This window comes from Alligator mississippiensis, chromosome 8 (genome assembly GCF_030867095.1).
Source record: "Alligator mississippiensis isolate rAllMis1 chromosome 8, rAllMis1, whole genome shotgun sequence".
Classification (NCBI taxonomy): domain Eukaryota; kingdom Metazoa; phylum Chordata; order Crocodylia; family Alligatoridae; genus Alligator; species Alligator mississippiensis.
The window spans coordinates 13307955-13334630 of NC_081831.1; the positions used below are offsets into that span (position 1 = coordinate 13307955).

Genomic DNA, 26676 nt, shown 5'->3' on the forward strand with positions numbered 1-26676 from the left:
TCATCCTTCAGTTTTTGAAGACTGCTATCAACTCCGCCACCCCCCCTCCCAGTCTTCTCTTCTTCAAGCTAAATAATCCTGGCTCTTCCAGCCTTTCCTTATAAGTCATGTTACCCAGGTCTGTAATCACTTAGTTTTGTTGCCCTCCACTGAACTCTTTCCAATTTGTCCACATCGTTCTCCAAGTGTGGGGCCCAAACCTGGACACAGTACTCCAGGGGAGGCCTAACCAGTGCTGATCAGAGCAGCAGAATCACTGCCCTGTTAATTCTCTGTATCGTAGAACCACGTTAGATAACTCAGTCTAGGCAAGCCAGCCCAGATGCAACATTATTGTTATTGTCATTATTTAGATGCATGTCCCGCACTATCCAGAAAGCCTCAGGGTGGCTTACGATACCAGGTATGACACGTCCACCACGATCCCTGTTGTTTACTGAAGTGAAAGTCAGATTTTCTTGTACAATCCCGACACAATATGGGAAAGCTTCCCAGGCCAATTGGGACATGATGCATGAAATAATGGAATCTGTCCCGCATACTCCTGAAGATTACCATAAGTAACTGTAGCAAGCACAGTCCCTGCTCGGTGCTAACTAGACAGCCAGGATTTGCAAAAGTCTAGTGGTGCATTCAATCATCGCTGCCTTAGGACGGTGGTTCCCAACCTTTTTTATACTGTGGATTGGCAAACTGTGGACTGGAAGTGACTGTGGACCAGCAAACTGCGTACCGACAGCCAACCCTTTGTGGCTCGGTATTGTGCCATGGCCCGGTGGTTGGGAACCTCTGCCTTAGGGCATCACAGCAATGAAGTCTGCCCGTTTCTGTTTCTAGTTTTCATAACTCTTTTCTACCCATTGCCCCTTCATGTCACACTCACCATCTCACGGCTTGCAGGGGTCCTTTCTTCCGTGGGCTTCTGCTCACAGTCATTCAGTCTCCACCTCCAGATACGGTTTAACAACGTAATCCCGCGACCCAATCGATTCAAGCCCGGTTGGTCTAAGGAAAGAGAGAGCAAGATTTCCTGCTTCAACCTCCACATTCAGCAGGATTGCTGCGCAGCCGACTTCCCTTTCTACCCAAGACCTTTCAAGTTTTCCATCTCACCGCTCTCTATACCAGCGGTTCCCAAACCGTGGGTCACGACCCCCAGTGGGGTGCCAACAGCAGTGGATGGGGTTGCGGGGGTGGGGAGCTGGGAACGAGGGGCCACGCTGAGGAAAACGGGGTCATGCCGAGGTGAAGTTTGGGAAGCGCTGACCTAGACGGAGGCAAGGGCAGATTGGTTTTAAAAAAAAGAAAGAAAAGCGCTTGGCACTTGCAGCGAGTTGGATGGGACGACCCCTGAATGTTTCAGAGACATTGAGACGGTCAAATACCCCCACGAAAGGGGTAAGAAACACCATCCCGGTTTCAGGCGGACACGGCTGTTTGGGTGAGTCTGATATCTCTTATTAGACCGACTCAAATCGCTGGAAAAATTCTTCTTTGCAAGCTTGCGGGTATAAATACCCCTCGTCAGGCTGAGGAAGCTCTTCCTGGAGGGAACGAATAGTAAAGAGGCCGGCGGCCGGTCTGCACGCCAGGAAAGGCCGTCGGTGAGGATGTAAACTGAGGAGTGGGGGGATGATGAACTGCGGAGAGGTACCTGCGGAGTCAGGTTATAACGTGGCATAAATCCAGTGTCCATGATTTTCTGCATCCAGCAGGCTGAAGGGAAGCTCACCCTGGGTCAGTGCTGCCAACTGAGGCTCGAGGCCGGGACGTGAATGGTCCGCGGTCGGTTTTTGTGTCTTAATGACTTGTCAGGCCCAACTGCGGACCCAGGACGAGACGAAGGGAACGGTGCCGGGAGCGGCGGGGGCAGGGAGAAAACCCCGGTCTCCTGCGGGCGGAGGCTGCAGCCCGCGCCGCGCACCCCGGCGGGAGCAGGCTGAGCCGGGGCGGACCCGCGCGGTTGCCACAGCAACTGCTCCCACCTCGGCGCTCAGCCTCGAGCCTCCCGGGAGACGTAGTTCCTCCCTGAACTACAACTCCCAGCACCCCTTGCGGGCCCAACCGGATGTAGAGGCAGGTCGCGGGCTGAGGCAGGTGATTGGCGGGCTGGCATCCAATCAGTGGTTCAGGCGTACTGCGCATGCCCGGGCCCCTGGGCGCATTAGATCAGGCGCCCGTGGGGGCTAGGCTGGCTCTTAGCACCCGTGCAGCTGGTGATAACTGGGACGGACAGCTTCCCTCTGCTGTAGTCACCGCATCCACCGGGGAGCCCCTCCCCCCATACAGAATTGAAGGCTACTCCAAACAGCTGAGCAAATCATTCAGCAGCCTGGGCTGGAGTCCTGCGGGGGGGAGAGGCTTGCAGGGAAGCTGGTGGACAAGGGGCCACAGTCCTCCCCCTTCCTGGCTGCAGTGGGTGAAGCATTTCTTCAGACTGGGGCATCAGGGGCTGCCTGTGTGTTACCCCTAGTAATCCTGGGACATGTTAAGGACTTGCAGAGAGAAAGCGTGGTCTTGAAACGGGTGTAGGTTGTAGCTGTGTTAGTCTTGAAACAGCACCAGAGCTGCCAGGGCAGTGCTTGAGAGGCAGGTGTTTACTTCAAAAGACAAGGAGCCAAACTTGTTGCACTGGCACGTGGAGGAGCCGAGCTGGAAGAGCAAGAGCTGTCAAGGCCCAGTAGCCTTATGCAGGGCGGAGCTCTTTGTTCCTTGCCCATGTCTTTCCTCACAGACGTGTGAAGGAGGTTAGTTACGCAATCCCCCACCTGCATTCAGCACACTTGCTCAGGCATCTGAAGCTGGTTCTTGCTTCTGTTTTGGATCAATCTGTAGGGGTCTGGGCTCTTCCTTGGAAAAGGCCCAGAGGCATACACCCAATGGAAGGGACAGGCCATCACCAGGGAGGACTATATCTCCATTGCTCAGGATTGTAAGGGGGCTGTTAGGAAGGCCAAGGCGGAGATGGAACTGGGACTAGCAACCCGGATCAAAGATAACAAGAAGTCCTTTTTTAAATACATAGGGAAGAAAATGAACATTCCGGGTAACATGGGGCCTCTGCAGGACACGCTTAGAAATCTGGTCATCACACCAGACGACAAAGCTAACCTATTTAACAATTTGTTGCCTCCATTTTTCTGAGCAGGGACCAGGTCATCTCCCCCACCGGAATCCCAGGGTCAGAGATGACCTAGTCAGGGAACTTCTGGAGGGACTGGACATGTTCAGATCAGCAGGTCCTGACGATTTCCACCCCAGAGAGCTGAGGAAATTACCAGAGGTCATTGCAGGACCCCTGGCGCAGCTTTACGAGCACTCATGGTGCTCTGGCGAGGTGCCAGAGGATTGGAAAAGGGCCAATGTGGTCCCCATTTTCAAAAAAGGAGGAAGGAGGACCCAGGAAATGATAGGCCTGTTAGTCTTACCTCGGTCCTGGGGAAGCTTGTTGAGAAAATTATCCAGGTGCATATCTGCAAGGGGCAAGCAGCGGAGTGTATGCGTAGGGGCAACCAACATGGATTCATCAGAGGCAGGTCCTGTCAGACCAACCTGGTGGCCTTCTATGACCAGGTCACAAAAATCCTTGGACGCAGGTGTCATGGTGGACATAGTCTTTCTGGACTTTAGGAAGGCCTTCGACACGGTCTCTCACCCCATTCTTGTTAAAAAATTAGGAGATTGTGGTATCGGTGCTTACACAGTCAGATGAGTCGCCAATTGGCTGGATGGCCGCACCCAGAGTGGTGGTGGACAGGTCTTTTTCAACCTGTAGGGATGTGGGCAGTGGGGACCTCCAGGGCTCGGTACTCAGGCTTGCACTGTTCAACATTTTTATCAGCAATTTGGACGAGGTGGTGAAAAGCACCTTGTTCAAATTCACAGATGACACTAAGATGCGGGGAGAAGTGGGCATGCTCGAAGGGAGGGACAGGCTGCAATTGGATCTGGACAGGTTACAGCAGTGCGCAGATGAGAATAAGATGGGTTTCAACACTGACAAGTGCAAGGTACTGCACCTAGGGAGAAAGAACCAGCAGCATACCTACAGGCTGGGGAACTCCCCTCTTGTCGGCGCAGAGGCAGAATAGGATCTTGGAGTCATTATAGACTCCAAGATGAACATGGGCTGCCAATGTGGGGATGCAGTCAGGAAGGCTAACTGCACCTTGTCATGCATCCACAGATGCATCACGAGCAGGTCCAAGGAGGTGGTCCTCCCCCTCTATGAGACACTGGTCAGGCCACAGTTGGAATACTGCATCCAGTTCTGGGCACAGCACTTCAGGAGAGATGTGGACAGCATTGAGAGGGTCCAGAGGAGGGCCACTTGCATGATCAGAGGGCAGCAGGGCAGGCCCCATGAGGAGAGGCTACGAGACCTGAACCTGTTCAGCCTCTACAAGAGAAGGCTGAGGGGATCTGGTGGCTGTCTATAAACTGGCCAAGGGAGACCAGCAGGCAATGGGAGAGTCCCTGTTCCCCCCAGCACTACTGGGCGTAACAAGGAATAACAGCCATAAGTTGACGGAGAACAGGTTCAGGCTAGACATCAGGAGGCGCTACTTTACAGTTAGGGCATCTAGGATTTGGAACCAACTTCCAAGGGAAGTGGTGCTTGCTCCTACCCTGGGGGTTTTCAAAAGGAGGCTAGACAATCACCTTGCCGGGGTCGTTTGACCCAGCATCCTTTCCTGCCCATGGCAGGGGGTCGGACTTGATGACCTGCTCAGGACCCTTCTGACCCTAGCAACTATAAAACTATGGAACTGTCATTAGTAGAGTGCACCAATAGAGAATTTTTGGGCTGATGCTCGTGGTCAATTTTTAACAAGCCGTATTGGCCAATACCAATCTTATTGCCGATATGCAGCCAGACAGCATGGAGAGCAGCATCTGGCTGGTAAGTCTTATGGGGAAGGGCGGACTGAGGTCCCCTCTGTGCAGCGCCTGCCCCTGCTCCAGCCCCACTCCCTCCCTCACTGGCGTAGCCTTGGTCTACCCCCCACATGGCCCTTCCCTCGCCCCTCTCCCCTTCCCCCACAACAGACTTGTCAGTCAGACCCGGCTGCTTTCCACTGCTGGGCTGTGCTTCAGGCTGCCTGCGTGGTGCGCTGCAGCTGTGCACATTCACAGGGCATTTATTGGCCACATTATCAGCCACATCAGCCAAAAAAAACAGACTGCCAATGCCGTCAATGTTCCTTATATCTGTGCCGATCTGATATGAGACCGATGTATCGGTGCACCTCTATTCATTGGATTTTTTTATTTTTTTTTTAAACTAAGCATTTCATTTAGATTTAATGCCCAGTGCTGTCCTCTTGTTGGAGGTGCTACAAACCCTCCCAACAGAAATGCTGCCTGAGTGCATCTTTAACATGTTCTAAAACGATCACCAGAACCAGATTCTCAGTTCTACCTCTGAACCACAGGACTCCGGCTTACCTTAAGGGGAGGTCCTGAACCTCAAAGCTGCTCTTCATCGATTGGGGGTGGGGAGAGAGGGAGTTTCTGTAGCCAAACAAAGTCAATAGAAAACAAAACCTAAGCAAGCTCTTTTTGTCTTTTGTTGCACAGATTCAGAGAGGAACACAAAATTCTGTTAAAAGCTAAATCTTTAATCTGTTAATACAGAAATCAACTGTGCAAGTTTCATTCAGTATAAAATGGACAATTTTTAAACAGATCAGAAGTACATGGGGCGGGGTGGGGAAAGGAAGCAGAACTGCAGGCACTCCACTTGAGAGAGGTTTTTGTTTGCATGCAACACCACTGTGGATACTACAGATAAAGCTGAATGGGGCAACAAGACCCAACCCAACCAATTCTTGTTCACAAATATTGGCTTTGTCATAGGTCATTTTTGCAAATTCCGCCAGCAAATGGTGACTTTTCACCACAAATTATTACATTAGTGTTTGTAAAATGCTTTGCAGCTAAGTGCTATGAAAATGCTAGAGATTAAAACGATGGCGGAACACCCAATAAATTGCTCCCAGCTGAAATCTGCCCTTACTTTTCTGTTAAAAAAAAAAGTATCACTGTATTCTCCTTTTTGATTAGCCATCAACTGGAAACCTCAAAGACTGGAGGTGCCAAGTGGATATGCGACGGGGGTGTTGGAAAGGCAGGGGGAGGAAGGAAATAATGGAATTTCCTAGAGAAAGCTTCCTGGATAGGTTTGATTGAGGCAGTGCTCCATAAGGGGGTAATTCAGAGATGCTGCAAGAGGCTAGAATTGATGCAGAGAAGGAAGGGTGGGAACTCCTGCCAGACAGAGAATGTAGTGCTCAGGCAGACTTGAGTCATGATGTGGGGATTGAAGTGTTAGGTGTCACAGAGCTACAATAAAAGCCCAAGAACTCTCTTAACCAATGAAGCCTGGTTCCAGACCAGGTCTCCTTGCAAAGAGCAAGAAACCAGAGAATTTAAACATCAATTTTGTGTTTACGTATGAGGGCACCAGGGCAAGAGAGGCTGGTGCTAAACTGAAAACAAGAATGAAAAGGGTTGTTTTTCTTAACAATAACAATGACAAAAAAAAAATACAAGACATATGTGCATCTCAGCTGCTATTGCCTAAACATAGTTAACTACTTAGTAGTAAAATCCTGCTACCTTTCCCTGATGACAGCAACTCCTGCACTTAGCAGCTTCACTCATGCAAGCCTTGTATGCCCCTAATGCTTTCCCAAATGTTTAAAAGGTTCATTTCTTACCATGATTATAATTGCACTTTAAAACAAAGCAAACAAACCAACGTCCAGTTCCTAAGCAAATCTTCCCACTGACTCTCTTCAACTGATTTAAACAAAAAAAACCCCAAAAGCAGAATGGATGGTTACAATTATTTTCTGTCTTATTAGAATTGGAAAGATTCAATTCAGGTGCCTGAAAGGAAGGGCAGTGACATCCAATTTCTAGACTTGGAGAGTCTGTGAGTTTTCAAACATGGGGCCGGTTTCACAGCTTGGCTTGCATCGGCTTCAAGTGTTTGTGGAAAGACTCATGAACCTGTAGGAAAAAAGGGAGATCAGATAAAAAAAAAAAGAAAAAAAATCAGGTTCTTATTTGTAATAAACATACACGAGGTATCTATACATGAACTGAAGCACTGAAAACATGGCCACTTCTGGGGTACAAGAGTAACATCTGAACTTGTACTGTGGCACCACGCACAATGCAGGGAGGAGGAGGAAATCTGTTCAGAACAGGAGTGTCACCCCATGCTACTTACAAAAAGGACCACCACATGTGTAATTTCTATAGAGAACAAATACACTTAAATTCCAAAGATTTAAGAAGGATCTCATTTGAGAGAGAGTAGCTCCCAGATAATCTTGGATGCGCAAAAGACTGAGCCGACTCCAACCTGCAGTTACAAGGAGGTTGGTTTTAGCCTCTGTTAGGATACTCCTACTTCTCTAGATCAAAATTAAAGCAAATGAAAGATGCATTATACTGGCAAAGGACTGAGTTACACTGACAGGGCAGGGTCACAGAAAAAGTAAGGCTGGAAGGAACCTCAGAAGGTCGTCTAGTTCAGTGTCTCACTCAAAGCAGGATCATCCTTGACTAAACCATCCCAGCCAAGTAGCTGTTCAACCTGCTCTTGAAAATAGGGAGAGAGATCTTCCTAATTTCCAACCTAAATTTCCTCTTTTGCACGTGGGGCCATTGCTGTTAGTCCTGTCCCCTACAGCTACAGAGAAAAGTCCATCTTTATCCTTTCTACAAATCGCCTTTCAGGTATTTGAAGACTGTTATCAACACCCCTCCCCCTGCCCCCAGACTAAAAAGCCCTAGCTCTTTCAGCCTTTCCTCATAAGTCATGCTTCCTAGGCCTCTAATTATTTTTATTTTTTGCTCTGGGCTGGATGCTTTCCAATCTGTCCACATCCTTTATGAAGTGTGGAACCAAAACTGGACATGGTACTCCAGGTGAAGCCTCACCAGGGCTGAGCAGAGCAGAGGAATCACTTTCCTTAATTTGCAAATGACACTAGTTAATACAATCCAGTATCCTGTTGGCCTTTTTTGCAACAAGAGCATACCATTGGCTCATTTTCACTGTAACCTCCAGGTCTTTCTCTGCAGTACTGCAGCCTAGTCAGTCATTCCCCAGTCTGTATTTATGTATGCACTTGTTCTTGTTGAATTTAATTTGGTTGACTGCAGACCATTTTTCCCTGCCTATCCAGTTCATTCTGGATGACAGCCCTACCCTACCCTCCATGGTGTCCAGAACTGCACCGAACTTGGTGTCAAATGCAAATTTGCTAAGTGAACTCTTTCCATATTCTTTCTTGGTTTCTGGCCAAGAATAACTGTTTCCCAAGGTAAAGAAACTGCCTCGGCAGGGTTTGGCAACCTATGGCCCAGGGCTGGATCTGGCCTGTGGAACCTTGCTTGAGCACCACAGAGAAGCAGCTACGGAAAAGCAACCAAATCCCAACCTGGTATATTCAGACCCAACCTGGTATATTTTGGCCTGCCACCAGGATACATTGTTCATGCTGATCTACAGCTCATCACCCAACTGTCTTGCTTTGCTTCTGTGGTAGCTACAAACAGAAGTCAGAAATGTAGCATCTGACATTCTCATACATCTAAGAAGCAACAATGTTCATTTATTTCCTCAAATTCATACTGTGACCTATAGGCACTTTTTTCCTGCAGAGTCCTCCAGCAGGATTTTCATGAATACCATTGATCTGACCCAAAATATTTGGTTCACAACAAGAAAAATAGGAGCTAGAAAGGACTAAAGTAAGGGTTCCTTTACCTCAGTTTTGTTTAGGGGGGATTTCTTTGCCCACTCAAACATGTTCTCATAGATGTTGCCATCGTAGCGTCCAAGCACAGATCCAAGATGGGAATCATGAAAGTCAAAGGAATCGACTAGTGCTACAGCATTGGGGCGGATTATAGCCAGGAGATCCTTCACATGCTGATGTACCTGAGTAACCTGTGCATCTGTCAAAATGCCCGCCTTGAACAAAAGCCAAGAAACCAAATCAGAATAGGTTCTTCTCACAGCCATATAACCTCTCCTCCCAGGACTATATGTGAGACTGGACTGCAGGCCTGCTCTCAGGGAGGGACAACTAGTTCATCACACAATATTAAATAATAACAAAATGGCAAGCAACCAGGCTGATAAGGACAGACATGTATAGGTTTGTTTTGCACAACAAAAAACACAGGACAGCAGAACAGGACAGGACAACCTGGGTCAATGAAGCCAGTCCCCTGCAGGAAACCATGTAATAGCTATTAGTTCCAAAATGTTTCAAAAGAACATCTGCTTCAGCTGCTCCTCACACCATAAACCCCAAATGTCCCCAAAATGCTTCAGTAATCTTGGGATGTTAGTAGAAAAAACAAAAGCCTCAAAAAAGGCATAATAACAAAAGTAGCTTCTATGTAAGAGAAGGACCATTCGCCTGCCAGGCTGTTAGTAAGGGAGCCTGTTTTTTTTAGAGTACCTGTTTTAACCCTCAAAGCAGAGGTACTCTTAGCACATGCCTTGTATCACGTTCAATTCTTCCAGTTTTTGTAATTATTTTTAGCAAATGGAGCAGGGAAGAACCAGAGAAAATGCAAGAAACCTTGTTGGTATAAATATTATTTTTTCTTGCATTTCATACACCCCCAAATAAGGTGTGTACCTGGTTTTTGGGAAGGCAGAATGAAGGGCAGAAAAAAATAAGTTATGGCCCCATAGATCACGGACAGAGCCTACATCTTCATCCTGCTCACCTTCCCTTCCCCAGAAAAAAGCAAGTTTTAACCCTTTCACAGCTACTGTCAGCAGTTCTTGGCTGCTTAGGAAAAATCTCAAACTGCAACTGCTATTAAAGGACTGGACCTCCATGGGCAGATCTGTGGTTTTGAAAAGTGCTAAAAAGGAAGTCTGCAGGGTTGTGAAATAGGAAAGAGCCGCATAACTAACAGAGGAAAAAACTGCCAAAGAAAGGATAGCTTGATTAATGGAACATAAAAAACACTGAAAAGGAGAGAGGGTCATTAACACCTGCGATGGGTAATTAGCAGGAAGCAAAGAGATGATAATGAGCCTGGAAGTCAACTGCCTGAACAGAAATGCCACTGATGCTGCTGGGCAGTTGATTTTTCACTTTGGGTGGAACAGGAATCAAGGCAGAGTGCGATTGCACCATTATCCACCCTCCCCACTTTGATCCGCCCCTCCCCTCCATGCAGCTTATGGAAGGAAGAAGAAAAGGCAGAGCAGCAGCAGCTGTCTTAGTGTCTAAATGCTTCTATGCTGGGCAGATCATCAGCTTCCCTGCTTAAGACATGTGTCCCAATTTCAGAAGGCTAACTTTTGGGAAAAAGATGTGTGGTGTATCCTTCAGCACTGTTGGGGCTGAAAGATAGGGTAAAGGCTTAGGGCAGTTCACTTGGAAACTCTCACCAAGAGACATGTAGAAGGCAAAAGGTTTGAAGACCACTTGTGTTTATTTGTAAAATGGGGACTGCCCTCATTAGCCAGGGTCATGATGACACATGCATTTCTGCTGCTGTTGTCCTGCTAGTACACACCCTTTCTTTGTCACTGATCTGAAAAACAAGATAGGCCTGAACAGATGCATCTTCTACCTAACAGCCACCCATGTTTCTGGCATATGCCAAGGGCAAGCTAGTTCTATCAGACCTTCCACCAGAACAGTTCTGCTACATGACTTCTGGGATTTAGCAGTGGAGACCACAAGCTTGAGCATCTTTGTTTCACATCTATAGGACAGGGCATTTTCTCTTGTGATCTGAAAGGGCTGGAGTGAGACACTAACCTGCAGGAAGTCCCCCGTGTGCTTACTGATTCCATGAAGAGCATACAGGAGACACAGATTGGTCATGACAGCACGAACAGCTGCATCACTTATCTCCGAGAGCTTTGCTGTGAAGAGCTTCACCACCACATAGTGACAGTGTGCCTGAAAAAGAGGGATTCAGGGTTGAAAACAGCTTATGCTTGTTTGGATGCTCCCACAACTTGTTTATTTGGGCATTTCACTGACCTCTGAAGCTCGCACCAGATCAACAGAGGTTCGGTTCCAGGCATCTTCCTTGCTCTCCCTATGGTTCAGCTCCCCTTGCAAGTTCTTTGCTGCAGCTTCTACAAGCCTGTTCCACAAAGGATGAGAAAGAGAAGCTGTCTGCATCAAGGCACCACATCCTTTGTACTACAGAAGGTTAAATTTACAGAAGCCTGTGTTTTACTGATGCATTAAGCCTGGAATTACTCAAGCTCTTCCCTTAAATGAATGCAGCTCCAGAACTCACACCCATCCTGTTGTAGGAAAGGTGCAAGGACACAAAAAGTAAGGAAACAAGAATGCGTGTAACTGTTTGCGTAGATACACTCATGTATCACCCGTGATGTTTTGGACCGCCTTAGTTACCGGACTTATACAGTTTACTGGGGATGTTCAGTCCTAGTATTAATTTCAATGTTGGTAAATTTTAATATGGTTTAGATGTCAACTGAAAGAACTCAGAGCTCCTGCCAAAGGCACCATGGGGTACTTAGAATAACAGAATCTATAGAAAAGTAAGGCTGAAAGGGACTTCACGAGGTCATCTAGTCCAGCCCCCTGTTCAGATCAGAATCATTCCCATCTACATTATCCTAGACACGTGTTTAAGTGCTCTTAAAAACTTCCAATGAGTGAGATGCTACAACCTCTCTAGGTAGCCTGTTCCATTACTTAAGCTACCGTCACAGTGAAAAGGTTCATCTTAATATCTAACCTACATTTCCACTGCTGTAATTTAAGAGCCTTGCTCCTTGTCCTGTCCCATCTTAGCACACTTTGGTTGTGTTGACTGAAACGCTAAGAATCCAAAAATGGGCTGAACTAGCAGGAAGCAACATTTCTTAAAGACAGGCAGATGCTGGGCAGAAAAAAGGGGCAGAAAAGAAAAGCTCTGTAGATCACAGATTGAGAACTGCTGCACCAACAGAACAGCACAGCTTTGTCATGTATCCCCTGACACATGCATTCAAGATAATTTTACAAGGGCATAATCCAGTACACTGAATGTGAACTCACCTGGATGCCCGTACTTTATATGCTTCTACTAGGCTGGCTGGATCATTGATGTGCACGGTTGTGGGTCTTGCAGCCACTTGCTGTGGTTGGATGCGTTGCCCTGAGAGGTCATTAAGGTAGGATACCATTCCACTAACCAACTGGCCCGAACTAACCTGAGCATAACATTTAACCAGGAACCTGAAAGCATTAAAGAAAAAAGTAACTACATTGCATGATTCATTTCGAGAGAAAGAGAAGAGACATTCATTTCAGGATACAATCTACAGGGCTGCTAACAAACATGCAAGCAGGAGTCGCACACGCTTGCTCTTCTAACAGAAGCCACAAAAACACAGAAATAGAGATCAAATAGAAAGAATACTACAGGTCTGGTGATGGGGTGGTGGGGAGGGATAAGGTCTGTGCACCCATCTAACCCTATCTCCAGAATACACGGAGTACTAATGACAAGGTGGAGAGATCTCGAAGGAAGTCAGTTCACCTAGCTGTCTGCAGCATCATGACAGTGTTTTCTCCTTCGTACGTACAGGATGGAGTGAAAGTGACATAGATATCAGGAAGGCCGCTGCAACGAGAGTAGCCATGCCCACCACATGCCATTCGACATTCCTCAATGCCAGCATTGGCTATCCATGAAGTGAATGCCTTCAGCCCTGCAGTCAGTGCATGGAGCTGACAGAGAGAAGCAGAACAAGTTAGTAGCTGCCAGTCGCATCTACTGTATTAACAAGTGGTTTCCCAGGATCCCATTGATTTGTATTTCCTTCATTACCTCACAAACATACTTGCCTTCAGCTGAAGCTTGTGGAATAAATATTGTGTACTTTACACCATCTACCTGCTACACATCAGCAAAGGAAAATAAACACTAAAAACCACAGAGCTGGAAGGGACCTCAGGACCCTGGCGCCTATACACAAGCACCAAGGCTGCTCCGATGCGCTGGAATTCCAGTGGGTTGGAGCAGACTTGATTAATCAAGCCTGCTGGAGCATGGCAATTGAAACGCTTGAACAAACTTTAGTTCCAGCGTCCTCTGCCGCCATTTTTAAGTACAGGGACAGTGAAACACAGAAGACACGGAAGCACACCCTGGAGCACATGTAAAAGTGCCCCTAGAGTCCAGGGTCATCCCTACCTAAATCATCCTAGACAAGTAATTTGTCTACTCTATTCTCCAGAGCTTTGGAGAAGCTACAACTCACACAACTACCAGGCATAATGCCCAAAATAATCAAAAGCAATTTTTAACTTGTTACAGGTCAAGTAGTGGAACAAAGGCACTATCAATGACTAAAAAAGTACTTCCTGGCTTTGCAATGACAAAAATAGACTCGAGTTCCAAGGAAGAGCACCATATTCCCCACTCCAGAGGAAAGCCCAAACCCCCAGAGTCCCTGCCAATCTGATCAGGGGTTAAATTCTTTACTGACCCCAAAAATGGCAATTGGTTATTCAATTATTGTTTACTTTGTGAGATAATTTTTGTTGAGCCCAATCATACCTGAAACCTTAGTGCTGGTAAATGCCAATTTAATCATCCAGTACGTGCCTCCCTGTACACACAACGGGATTCTTTACAGTATGTACCCAAGTGCTCTGCCTAGTTAGGAAGACTAATTTAGAAAAGACTGGAGAGGCACTCTGATACACAATGGAAGAAAAAGCAATGTATTTTTCCAGCTGAACCATTAAATGTGACCTGGAAGTTGTTATATCTTATCACCCAACTGCTTCCTAATGAAAGGTACTGGCAAACTTGACACTGTTCAATGCTAGTTAACTGGAAACATAGTTCAGGCACTGCAGCAAGGGAACTGAAGTCAAGGCTCTTTCATTACTAACATTCTGGACAAGTCACTTGACTTCTGAGTGCTGGCTTTCTCATTGTAAAATGGGAATAATTCTGTTCATTTTTTTTTCAAGTACAGGGCAATAGAGAGATGAAATTGTAATGGTGTCTCCAGATAAGTCATCACCCTGGACTGAAAAAGAGCCTAAAAAAGAATAAGCCTTTACTGCTTGTGCTAGAAGGCCTGGTCTACTAGATCACAGACCACGATAAACTTTATAAACAGTGTTAAACAATGCAAAGATTTTCAAAAGCAGGATGAGTACCTCTGGCAGCTGGCTCAGGTCTCCCTCACTGATGTCTCCTGTAATGCGAAGATAAGTTTCTTTCATGTAAGCTCCAACAAAATGAAAGGCATATGCAGTTGCCAGGAGAGGAAAGAGTTTGTATTGTTGAGTCTGATAATCCAAGATCTGGGGCTCTGGCTCCCTGTGGCAAGAGAGAGAAGAGTTTAATTGCCACAACTGTCAATTCTCCTAAGAAGTTTGTTAGGAGTCCAGTAGAACTGCTGCTTCTAGTGGGAATATCTGCATGTATTAATGTGAAAGTAAAGACATGACTGAAATAAGAATGAGTTTGGAACCCAAGCATGCTGGGAGGAAAAGGGCTTTCTACTGGAAAGAGAGTTGGGTCTGTGTATTAATCAAGGTGTCCAGCAGAAGTGTCTGGCAGCTGGAAGCGTGTAGGGGCTAAGTACATGTGTGGGTCTGCTTCAGTCTCATAATTCAGAAGGTCCCCAACTTTCACTAAAGTCCTTACACTCACCCTGGCTTCAGCTCAGACTGGTGCCTTACTGCACTGTAGCGAATAGCAATGGTGCAAGCCCTGGACAGGGAGCGAGCAGAGTCACCCACGATGATGGATCGGATGAATACCATTGTCCCATAAGTCAGCTTGTCATTGAGGGGTTTCACATATGTACCATCTGGTTCAACCTAGAAAAAAAATACTGTGTTGATCCAAGACAGTTTCTCCCTCATAAAACTTTCAGTACTGCTATTTTGCTGCAGAACAGAAGACGTGTCAATTTAGCTACCAACTGGCAGTCCAACTTCAAGAATCTTATAAAGAGCATTCAGTATCATAGACTGCATGCTTCCCTTGACCCCATTTCAAAGCTTTTCTGACAAGATGAAGGCTGGAGAGACCAACATTCATTTCACATGCCTTTCAGATTTTAATAAGGAGGGGAGAACCAAGCCCAGATGTACTTCTAAATATGGTCAAACTCATTTCTATAGGTCTACATATTTTGGCATTTTCATTTATTCATTTATGGTGAACCCGAGAAAAGACGCTTACAGTTTTAGGGTATCACTGATTAGGTTGGCAATTATTGAGTCTATTGCAGCGTGGGCTCAAATCTCATTAAGTCAAGCTATGGTCTTGTCAGTTCTCATATCAGAAATTTGTCAGGAAAATCAGGGTGTTGTAACAAATATTGCCAATGCAGTGGGTGGCTCTCTTCTTAATTAGCCCTCAGGTGCATTCTAGAGGCATGGCTCAGCCTTATAAAAGTAATTCAAGACCTCACAGCATATCTCCTGAAAGGTGGGGCTGCTAATTCCTGTGACTGGCCATACTCTAACTTGGCTAATTCCACCTAATCTCTACAGTCCCTCTACAAGTTTGTTTGGTGCTTATGGTGTGTACATGGTACAGTAGCTAAACAACTGTCAGGTCCACCTCTATTGACCAATGTGACTGCATTTCATAGAGCAATGTGGGATAAAGTGCAGCTATGTCAGCAAGAAAACATACTGGAGTCCATTCTTAAAAACCACTGCATGCAAGCAGAAGGGGATTATTTAAAACAAGAAAAACTGCACAGGATACCAACTACCATTTACTAATAAGATATCTTTAATGAACATTAGATAAAACTTTGGAAGACAAAAAAACATTTTTACTACTGGCCTCAACATACAGGGTTGGTAGGGCTGTGAAGGTACCAGAACTAAAGGCTGCTATCATTTATTCCATGCACTATTCAATAGCAACGCTGGCCAAAGGAGAAGAGTTGAATCAGGCAGATGCTTAAATTAAAGGAGACATTTTGTTCTACACAGCAAAGTTGGTAGCTGTCACATAGGATCTTAAATATGGGGAATGAAAAATAAGAGGATTCCTAGCATTAGGGGGGACACTGTGGTTAGAGTTGGCTGATTAACCCCCTTACCTTGGCATACTTCATGAGCATGTTTTCCCGGGGGATACGGAAGTTATCCATTTTTAAGTAGCCATTATCCATTTCATCATAACCAAACTTTGGTCCGATGTCACCCACAGTAATACCTGCCCCAAACCAAACAATTTCCATTAGGAAAGGAGTCAGAATTAATAGACAGGCATGAGGCCCAACCCATCAGTAAACTGACACTGTAGATTTCTGGATGCTCCTGGTATTCTGATGGGAATGGCAGCTCAGGAGTAGATTTCACATGACCTTGGCTGGAAGGGCAAGGATGGAAATCAACTGGGATTTTTATAGTCCACATACAATTCCACAATAAAGGGACTGGGGTAGCTCCTTCCAAAATGAGGGTGCGGGAAGCTATCTCCACAGTACGTACAACCTGGGATTATGGGAACAAGATCAGACTGCATGCTAGCCTGCACTCTGGGGTCACCAAGTCATAAGGTAGAACCCAAACGGCTTCCAGGACCACACAAGGCCTATCCATTCATATCTGGGAGCTCCTCATTGCACTGCTATCTGAATTCAGCCTGGATCATAAGCTATATGCATTAGTAATAGTTGCCCAGCTCTGTGGTCACAGTGAATGACTCACTGTATCCTTATCCTTCCTGTACTCTCGCTCAACCCAGATTCTTACCTGGCAAGGGCTCGTGGGTGCCCAATTGCCGAATGGGTACAATGAAGGCATGCAACCCTTTGCATTGCCCCTGAGTGTAGAGCTGAGCCAGGACTATGGCATGGTTTGAGGTCTTTCCGACTGCAAGAGGAGTGGGAGGCAAAAGAGAAAAAACATTTCAATATACAGAAACTCTCTTTCCCGTACAGCAGCATCTAAGATGACATTTATTCTCCCATGCATTAAGAGAAACCTATCTGCAGTGCTAATTAAGGGTTTGATCTTAGCACTGGTTTACCAATAGGTCATTAACAGGGATCTGGGTCTTCTATTTCCAATGGAAAAAACAGTAAACCGCGGATTTTACCTCTTACTGGAGGCAAACACAGATTTCTCATTTTACCCAAGATACCTGTGGATTTTGCAGTTTTGCAACGAGCTTGCTGCAGGCTGGCAGAGTTCTAGCCTGCAGGGGACTGGGGGAGCAGGAGGAGGGTGGTTAGGCAGGCAGTGCCATGTGCATATACATACAAATGGCCCCAGGCAGTCTGGAGAGCAGCTCCCGCAGGTAAGTGCAGGGGTGGGAATTGAGGCCCCCGTAGTGAGGGAGGGAGGGAAGGAATTGGGCAGTGCCTGGGGCTTGGGGCCTAGGACCTGGGGCCACAATGCACTGCCACAAGCCCCCGGCAAGAAGTGGTATGTGGCTGCTGGTGGCTCATCCGGGGGTTGCTGCCAGGTCCCCACTACTGCACACACTCCCAGAGGACAGGGGGACCCATGCCTTCCAGATCTGCACATGGGGTGCATGCTGTGGGCTTGTGCTCCCCACCCTGCTACCCTCCCTGGGGCATCCGCAGCCTGGCCTGTGCAACTGGGTGCTACAGGGAACAGTGCATCCATGCAGGAAGCTGCTTGCCTGCAAGCTCTACACTGCCCGTGTCCTGTGCACACAACCCCACAGTGTTACCTCCACTGCAGCTGCGCAGGCAGGAGATGCATTGCCAGGGCAGCGCGAAACTTACAGCGGCAGGCAGCTTCCTGCGCAGTTCCACTGTTCCCTCGTGTGCCGGGTCTCACACGCTAGGCTGTGGAGGCCCTGGGGGAGGGCAGCAGGGTGGGAACCCACAGCAGGCAGCACACAACCCCTGCCCCATGCACATATGTGGGGGGCACGGGTCCCCCTGCCCCAGGGGAGTGCGTGCCGTGGCAGGGAGCAGCCACCCTTGCCCAAGCTCGCAGCAGGCAGGCAGCGGGGGGGAGCTGGGCTCTGCTCTGCTGCAGCAGCTGCCGCCTCCTGCCAGGGGCAAGGGGCTGTGGACCCAGGTCCCTGGCCCTATAGCCCTGGCAGCTGGGGTCCCCTTGGGCAGGGCTGGGGGAGCAGGAGCTTTGGGTCGGGGGATCGAGGGGCATCAGCAGTGCCAGGGGGCTGTGGGGAGTGAGGGGCACAAGCAGGGCTGGAGGACTGTGGGTGGGAGAAGTGAAGGGGAGGCCTGTGGGGGGCTGTCATTTTAATCACAGATTTTGAGGTTTTTAATCAGAGAATTTCCAATTTTTATTTATTTTTTAATCAGGGAAAACCAGGATCTCTGACCATTAATATCACTAGTAGCTGCATGTGGAGCAGCTACAGAATAGTCTCAGGAACAATGTACAACGTTCCTGCTTTGGCAGGACTTCTACTGAAGCAAAAGAGAGTTCTGCCTAAGTTAGGAAAGTAGGCACTTCAGGTATGAGCAAAGATTGTAGATGAACTTTGATACATCTTAGCTGGCTGACAGGTGATACAGACTGATGCGATTTCCCTCTGTGCCAATTCACTACCAGCCAGATGCAACATTTGTTACGTGGGTCTTGGATCACCACCACCTCCAGAAAGAACAGTTCTCCATTTAGTACCCAAGTTCAAATGCAAAGCACTTTCACTTACGTCCACCAGGCCACCACTTAATGGAAGTCACAGTGGGGCTGTTGAGAATGAATTCCTGGGTAGCTGGGTCATAGGTGGCAGTGGTCTCCAGGCCTCGGAGATGAGTTCCTGTAGGCATTTTGCAAATTTATTTTGACAGACATTAATCACAGCACAGAAAAAAGGAGAGAATAGTACAGCAAATCATTGAGCTCCAGTAGTGATGTAAGTTACATAACCCAAGTGGTGAAAGGAAACACTATGCCACAGTTACAAAACAGCAAGTACACAGACTGGTCATACTATGGGAGCCGAATCTAATTCTCCAGAAACATACCAGTATTTCAGTGTTCCAAGCACCTCCAACCTGACACTGCCTGTCTTTTTTTGCAGCACCAGGAACATGAGAACTTCAAACACTCCACAATATCCTTACCTGTTTTTACTGACACTGCAATCTGACTGTAAAATGAAGCCACATCCAATAAACAAATCACACACCAAGTACTAGTCTCATTACTTTATCCCTGGGGTGGGGAGGGGAAGCTGTATACTCCAGCTGATGGGAGCTGTTTCTTTCAAACAAAATCATTCATAGCCCCAAGTGAAAGCACGAGAGCACACCATGGCAGGCAGCTGTTAGATGGATAGAGACATTTCATCTAGCTAACAGTTCCATGAATTACTTCCACTGTCACATTACAAAATCTTAATTTCATACATCATTCAGGCTGAAGGCTGCTGCTGTTCCTATCAATGCTATTTTTCCATGAACAGGTATCCAATCAATCTAACAAGTCAGTTGTGCTCATCCAGCACCAGGACCTACTCAGGTGTTTCAGGCTGGCTGACTGTTACAGAGCCAGTGACTCCGCACACAGTATTTCCAAAGCTTGGAGATTTGTGGAGCACCTGCCATCCTTTCCAAAGATGGAAAGCAGCAATAAGGCAACCCTGACCATATAAAGCCAACTCCGAGTGAGAAATGCATGGGTACAGAAGACCTTTCAATCTTTTGACTGAGAGTACATCGGAGGAAAAAGAAAAATAAGAAAGGATTGATGAAAGTGTGGGTGGTGAATGTGAGTTACCCACCAGTTCTCTGATCTAGGAGTCTATCCCAAGCGAAAGAAGAGTTGACTCATTCCTTTACTACCTCTTTCAAGTACTGTACAGCTCTGTACTCTTGCCTTCAAACTGAATGCCAAAAAGGGAAAGGTGTAAACCATTCTGGAAAGTTAGGTAGGTTTACAAATAAATGAGCTGCCATGTGCTGAAATCACCAGACCCACATAAAACAAGGTATTTTCATTAATCAGTCTCCATGGAAGAGGAGCAATCAAATACACCCAGATACCAAAGTGAAGGGCACCATAAAACCATAAATAAAAGGACAAACACCGAGTGGTATAAATGTACACCTGAATTGTTAACATTTCACTGTGAAGAAACAAATTCCCCAGTCAGAGCTGCATGTGAACAGACTCTGAATAGCACACACTATTTTCTCTGCGAGGAGAGCGATCCTTCATGCAGAAAGCCACCCGTGGTAATAGATTCGAGGGAATGTACTGTACCATGGCCCATCTCGGTCTGTGCATAAGTGCCTATGATCTCCAGGTTCCAGGCCGGCATGAAGAAGCGATCCTGTTGTTCCTGGGTTGCCTGGGTGAGGAGGGTAGGAAGGAACATGCCCAGGTGAAGATCCAGAGGCTCAGGCCGTCCATGATGAATAAAGCTGTGAAGAAATGCCAAGATGGGGGGTGGCATGAAAGAAACATTATGGGATGAAGGCAAGTGTGAGATTCAGAGTGGAAAGTGAAAGAGAGAGGGGGGGGGGAAAAAGTTGTGTGTGAGTAAGAATTTAGCAAGCGTGTTTCAGGAAACCCACCAAAAACACTTCTCAAGTCTTATCATGAGAAGACTGCTTACTCTAAAAACCAGACATGCTGTAGCATGTTTTGTTTTAATGATAAGCAGGGCTGCAACTGCAACATGCCCCTTTTTGGTTTCAGCCACAGTTTACAGAGAGCAGCTTATATCTTGGAGTCGAGTTGGATGAAATCAGACTGGGGCTATTTTGGCACTGGATTACATGTTTTCATTATCCAACTGAGGTTACAGGAAGAACTGAAACCCCTTTCCACCTGAAGACCCTCTGGTCTCAGTAGCATGAGTTATGCCTCCACTTAGATGATCTAAAAACTATGCCTAGCACTTCAGTGTCATACACATCCCATTTTTTGAGTCCAGGATTAGGTTAGAATCTTATATTATTGATGTAGCAGGTTTCTTTCCATAGAGGTCCAGTGAAGAGCTCCTCCTCCATCCCTCCAACTATTCATTTAAGTCTTTAGGAACCTTTTAACAAACCAAGCAGTACTCTGCACGTGCAATCAGCCAAAACCGTGAATAAACCACAGTTCTGAGAGGAAAGCCAAGGTGTATCATTTTAGGGACCACCAGTACAAAGCCATCCCCATGTTATAACAACATGGGCTTTTGCTTCATCTAGCTCATGCCAACTTCGGTCAGGTATTAATTGACCAGGGAACTTAACAAGAACCTGTTCAGGAAGCTTTAAGTCTTTGGATACCAACACATTAAGATGTATTAACACTAGTCTCAATAGCTCTGTCTACTTACAGAGAGCTATTTTTCTTTGATCTTCACAATTCCTAGCTATGGCAACCTATGTACTGAGATCTCACAAAGCAATTCATCCACTTGGGATTTCTTGTGAGAAATTTCACGCAAGGGCATCTTAAAATAAGATTCTAATAGACCTTAAAAACAGCCAGAGAACAGGATTAGTTCTCAAATACTTAAGACTGGCTATCCTACACAATGGTTATCACAAAGCAATAAAGTAGACAAGATGTTGGTGTTGCAGAAGCATTGACCTTAAGGGTCTTCATTTGGTACCTCTCATTTTACAGCCTCAAATAATGCAGGCACCCTCTCACAAACCAGTTCTTGGTACAGTTAGAATATTTATTACATTATATAGTTCCCTGAAAGGACAACAGAGTGAATCTGGATGGCTGACAGAGCACTAGAGCATTTTAGCAGATCTAAATGTACTTCAATGGAATGCTCTTTTATATACTGTGCTTCCTTTACTTGGTTGTTTCCATATCAACCATCTAGAAGATGCATTGACAGCAATATTTTCAAAAGTCCTATGCCTTATAGTAATCCAGAATTAATGATTAGTTATCATTAGAAACAGGCTTTTTTTTTCAAAGTGAATTAAGTGCTGGCGAAAGGTTCCGACTTGACAATCAAATACTGAAATTCCTATTTACCAACAGAATAGGTACAGGATGGGTAATGGCAATACAGTGTTTACAACCACTCTTCCAACTGCCTCAACACCATGCTGGAGGAGACCTACTTTAGGGGAGAAACGAGAGAGTTTTGCTTTTGTTCCAGACTCACAATTCATCCCATATATAGCGGGACTTAAACAAATGTTTATTATGAAATGGACTGAAACCAATTCACAAAACGGTCACTTGAGAGTAACTACCACCAATCTAGGGTAAGAGTGAAGCCAGTAACCTATAGCTTGAAGGGTCTTTTTCCAAGACAAACGACAAACCACCCAACTTCAACTAAAAGTCAAGCTTGAGAACAAAAATAAAAACAAACAAAAAGACCCCAAAACATGGTAAGTGGAGCGTAGTAATTATGGATGCAGCTTGTGTGACATTAGAATAATTACCCAACAATCTTAGCAAGAATTTCAAACAGCTATACATATTATTGATCAAGAATCATTCAATTTGGAAGGCATGCTTGCTGTAAGACACTACCACCTGTATTAGTTTGTGCATGATTTCTTCATCAATATTCTGGTTAGTCACAGAGTACCGTGAAAATTACAAACACAGCCATTACCAAGCACGGAAGTGGGATAAGGTAAATGAATCATAAGCAAAGAAAAAATAAATCCATCACTTCTGTAGGAGAAAGGGAGTGAGTTCAGTGGCCATTATTTCCACTGTGTCTTCTTGATTTCATACCTTCTTTTCCTGAGCTAGTAGTTTGCTCTAGAGCTGGAGCCAAAGTTTGCAGAAGCAAAGAATTCTGTCAAGTGACTTTTTTGCATTTTTTGTCTGATGAGTAGGAGCAGCAGCAGCTGCCAAACCGCTGAGGCCCAGCCAGGGTTTGTTGTTACCTGATCCAGGAAACAATATCACATTTTCCAAGTTTGAACTCCAACAACATAGACAGCGCTGTCACCATTTGATCATTTACTGCAGCATTTCTTGCTGGGATGTGCACCATATGCAGTTAAAGATCCTCTGTGGTATGAGACGGCCCACAAAAATTCTCCTGATTCAGAATAAATTCTTGTGTTTTGACAACAAAGTTGCAATGGAGATGCTTCAGAAACAAAGGGTGCTTTGGGCAGGGTGTCTCAATAACTTGAGCTGTCACACTACACTTCCCTGCAAGCTACAGTGTTTCTAAATAAGCTTTGCTTCCTTGTTTGGGCAGTCCATCACTGCACTAGCTAAGAACTCTGCAATGTCCACATCCTAAATTCAGACAAAAATACAATTGCTGGCAGTTCCTGGTACCATATTCAATATGTAAGTCAAGTTCCTAAGGGGAAAAAACAGCTTTATCTTAAAACAAAATCAACAATTAGGAGATCGTTAGGTAGGCAGGAGGTGCTTCGTGATCACTGAAATGGTAAGAGAGGCAAGGCAGTCTCTTGCTTTCAGATAAAGCATCACTGGGCATTAACAGGTTTGTGTTTTTTTTAAGTTATAGCTTTATTTTAGTCTTTCACCCTTTAGATTTAGTTATGGAGCATCACTGATTTGTTAACTGGAGTCACAGAACAGAGGGTACCGATCAGACCCCACAGGGAACTAACCATGCCCCATTTCAGTCTGGGCGTAGGTGCCAATTATCTGCAGTCCAGAGGCGGGAGGTAGCCATTTCTCTTGTTGGTCAACAGTGCCCTGGTTCTCTACGGTGTGTGTAAACATGCCGAAGTGGAGATTTAAAGGCCCAGCAAAAGAGCCCAGGCATATTCTACAGGAGAGAAAGAGAGATTAAGGTCTTAGTTTTCTTTTACCTATGCCCCTGGAAGTGGTACGCACTAAACAGCTGCATCTTTCTTTACTGCTGATGGACTTTCATTACAGACCAAGATCAAATCCCAGTCATGTTGAAATCCTGTGCAACACTAATGGGAAAGGAACCAACATTGTTAGAATTATATATAGCTACATATAAGCTGAAGAGTAAAAGTTGTGAGTCATGAGGATCCAGTCCCATCACTGGGTTTTAGGTTCAGGAAGTGTAGCCATCATGATAAGGCTACTAATTAGGATGACTTCTGGTACTGGGAAGAAAGCAGCTTTTTCCAGTGACCCATTCTTCGTTCAGAAGTTATCTTTATCTCACATCCACCAGCAGCAGGATCGTGAACTTTATCATTCCCCTCGAGTCAACCACTCCTTCAGTGAAAGGTAAATGTTTGGAACAGGCATCCTTCCACAAAATGAAGCCTAATATTTCACTAAGCTGAAAGCGATTGAGAGGCATCTGGTCTGGAGGGAAAGCAGTATAGGCATATTACTGCAAGGGTGAGACGCAAGAGTAGAACTGCATCCTAACATACAGAATTCAAACAAGACAAAAAGTTTTAGTTCACAAGTTACACAGCATGGAATATTTCAACTTTCTCTTTGAGGCTCTAGAGAACCTAGATATACTGCCCAAATATGTTCAGCTGATACCCCAAACCTGGAATGACCAGGATAAACAGATGCACAGCACTCTTTTGATCTATCAGTTGCAATGCCTAGAATTTAGATAAATACTTAGGATGAAACTAGGCTTTCTCCCCCGCTATAATGTACCTGCAATGGGAATACTCCTTGGACCCAGATATGCCCTTAACACAGGGGTGGGCAATTATTTTGGGTGGAGGGCTGCTTACCGAGTCTTGGCAAGCCATCAAGGGCCACATGACAGACAGCCAGGGGCAGATAATATTAATTTTCTACATTTTTTAGGGGTCGTCCAGTCCCGTGGGCCGGATAGAACGGCCTGGTGGGTTGCACCCGGCCTGTGGGCCACATTTTGCCCACCCCTGCCTTAACATATATCAGTGAAGTCATAGACAGCTCATGGGAATACAGGCAGCCATACTGAGTCAGATCCCTGATATTTAGAGATTTTGGGTGCTTGTACAGGTTTTAATCCACATTAAATTAAATACATTTATAAAATTTTAAACTTGTTTATTTTGGAGCATCGCATCAGTGTTTTCACGCACTAGGTTTTCGAACAAATGAAGCTTTGGAGTGTCGTATCTATGTTTGCATGCACTAGATTTTCGAACAAATGAAGCTCTGTCCCGGGGGGGGGGGGGGGGGGGGGGGGGGGGGAGGAGAGGAGGCCCACCCACTCCATGCCCATTGCCCAGCTAGCAAACCGGACAAGAAAATAAAGAAAACTGGAAGAAATTTGAAAGGGAAAGCAATTCAAATGGGTAAACTGCAAAATAGTCGCAACACCATCTGGTGGAAAAAGAAGCTCATTACACATCTATGAGTGCCTTTGTGTTTGCACGCAATGAATTCATGGACACAATGGTTTAATTCCTGGTGAACCAAACTAAATGATGTCTGAGGAGTTTTAGTTTAATGCACCAGAAAGGCTTTTAAAGCATCTGGAAAGCCTGCCTGTGCAAACAGTCACAGTTGCAGCGCAAGAAAGGGCAAAAAACGTGGTGTGTACAAAGGCCCTTTCAGCTTGCCTCTACAATGCAGCTCATCATCAGCACTCCCCACTCACTCTCACTAGAATGAATGAGAGCAGGGCAGAAGTCTGATGTTTCAGAACTGGACCCCAGCATTATAACCAAGTCCCAGCATCATACAAAAGACCAAAAAAACCCTTACTATTAGTGATATACAAACAAAAGCAACTTGTTTTTATTTGCCAAAAGAAGAGATGATAGACAGAAATCAAGATAAGGAGGCAGAAGAGAATGGACAAAGCAAACAAGGAATATTCAGGGTCTTTAATGTCCCTGGCTGGCCAAAAATTCCTTTTCTTTCTGACTGTGCTGAACAGGACCTCAAGAAGCCCTAACACTATATATAAGCTTCCACATTACATTACACAGATGCATGCCAAGTTGAGCTATTAACCAATCTTTTTACCATTCATATACAACTATTTCTAGATGAAAACACTCCCATACGTCCCTAAATTTGGGCCAAAGTAAAAGCTGACATCATTCAACTACTGGTACTGTCCTGAACAGAAAAAGCAAAATCAGAAATGCCTAACTTTGTAAAGTCAAAGTGATCCTCATTCTGAAACAAAGAATAGTGACTCATGTCAGAACCATTCAATAGTGTACAGCTGATGAGATGAACCTCAGACAAAAGGCTGTGTCATGGGGTACAGGATGAACAAGGTGCATGATCTTGGAGAAATGGAGTTGCAGTGAGTGACAACGCTGCTCTGGTGTTAAAATCCATACCCAGCTGTAGTCATGGTGTGGGAAGTGATGCAGGATATAGAGCCCCCTCCCCTCCCACTTTTTTCCTTTTAAGTCTCTTGAAGGGATTTTGCCTCTTTAGAGTCTTAATTTCACCTCCCCACCTGAACTCAAAACAGGTGAGCAACCATCTTAAACACCTGCATGTCAGACGTTCTGGTCCCCAAAGCATCCTTCACCGGATTGAAACTGCTTGAATGGAGAATTCAGCTTTCATCCCCATAGCACCAGCTCATTAAGTACATGGCAGAGATGGCAGGGGCAATGGAAAGATAATACAGCATGCAAACTTATATTCACCTCATATAACATTCTGCAAAGGAGTAAACATAGTGTTTATTGATATCTGGTTGTTAAACAGATCAGACAGGAGTTCAAAACTGGTCTCATAGGACAGGGGACACAGGTTTCAAATAGGCATCACACAGCTAGAAGGACATTTTCTGATTAGAACCAGAGTTACATGAAAGGCATCTGAA

General features: G+C 45.7%; 2 protein-coding genes across 11 annotated transcripts in view; both read right to left on the minus strand.

Annotated features, from left to right (window-relative positions):
- The window catches only part of FBF1 (Fas binding factor 1), a 29688-nt gene extending 27713 nt beyond the window's left edge, over positions 1–1975 (minus strand). For 5 of the 8 annotated variants that reach the window (XM_019494355.2, XM_019494356.2, XM_014601996.3 and 2 more), the window contains exons 1-2: positions 1655–1973; positions 884–1005 (exon numbers count right to left, since the gene is read on the minus strand). In XM_019494355.2, coding sequence (XP_019349900.2) covers positions 884–886 — 3 coding nt within the window. In that variant the 5' untranslated portion in view covers positions 887–1005; positions 1655–1973. Of the gene's footprint in view, positions 1–883; positions 1006–1654 lie in introns of all 8 variants that reach the window. The other 3 variants (XM_019494353.2, XM_059732141.1, XM_019494357.2) reach the window with 3 other exon arrangements.
- Positions 1976–5600: 3625 nt separating this feature from the next.
- The window catches only part of ACOX1 (acyl-CoA oxidase 1), a 33669-nt gene continuing 12593 nt past the window's right edge, over positions 5601–26676 (minus strand). Inside the window, exons 1-13 of one of the 3 annotated variants that reach the window (XM_019494243.2) lie at positions 22686–23521; positions 20235–20395; positions 18679–18786; positions 16773–16892; positions 16115–16230; positions 14701–14870; positions 14202–14364; positions 12565–12755; positions 12081–12260; positions 11046–11151; positions 10818–10961; positions 8789–8995; positions 5601–7017 (exon numbers count right to left, since the gene is read on the minus strand). In XM_019494243.2, coding sequence (XP_019349788.1) covers positions 6967–7017; positions 8789–8995; positions 10818–10961; positions 11046–11151; positions 12081–12260; positions 12565–12755; positions 14202–14364; positions 14701–14870; positions 16115–16230; positions 16773–16892; positions 18679–18786; positions 20235–20349 — 1671 coding nt within the window. In that variant the 5' untranslated portion in view covers positions 20350–20395; positions 22686–23521 and the 3' untranslated portion in view covers positions 5601–6966. Of the gene's footprint in view, positions 7018–8788; positions 8996–10817; positions 10962–11045; positions 11152–12080; positions 12261–12564; positions 12756–14201; positions 14365–14700; positions 14871–16114; positions 16231–16772; positions 16893–18678; positions 18787–20234; positions 20396–22685; positions 23522–23548; positions 23710–26676 lie in introns of those variants that run through there. The other 2 variants (XM_006269238.4, XM_006269239.4) reach the window with 2 other exon arrangements.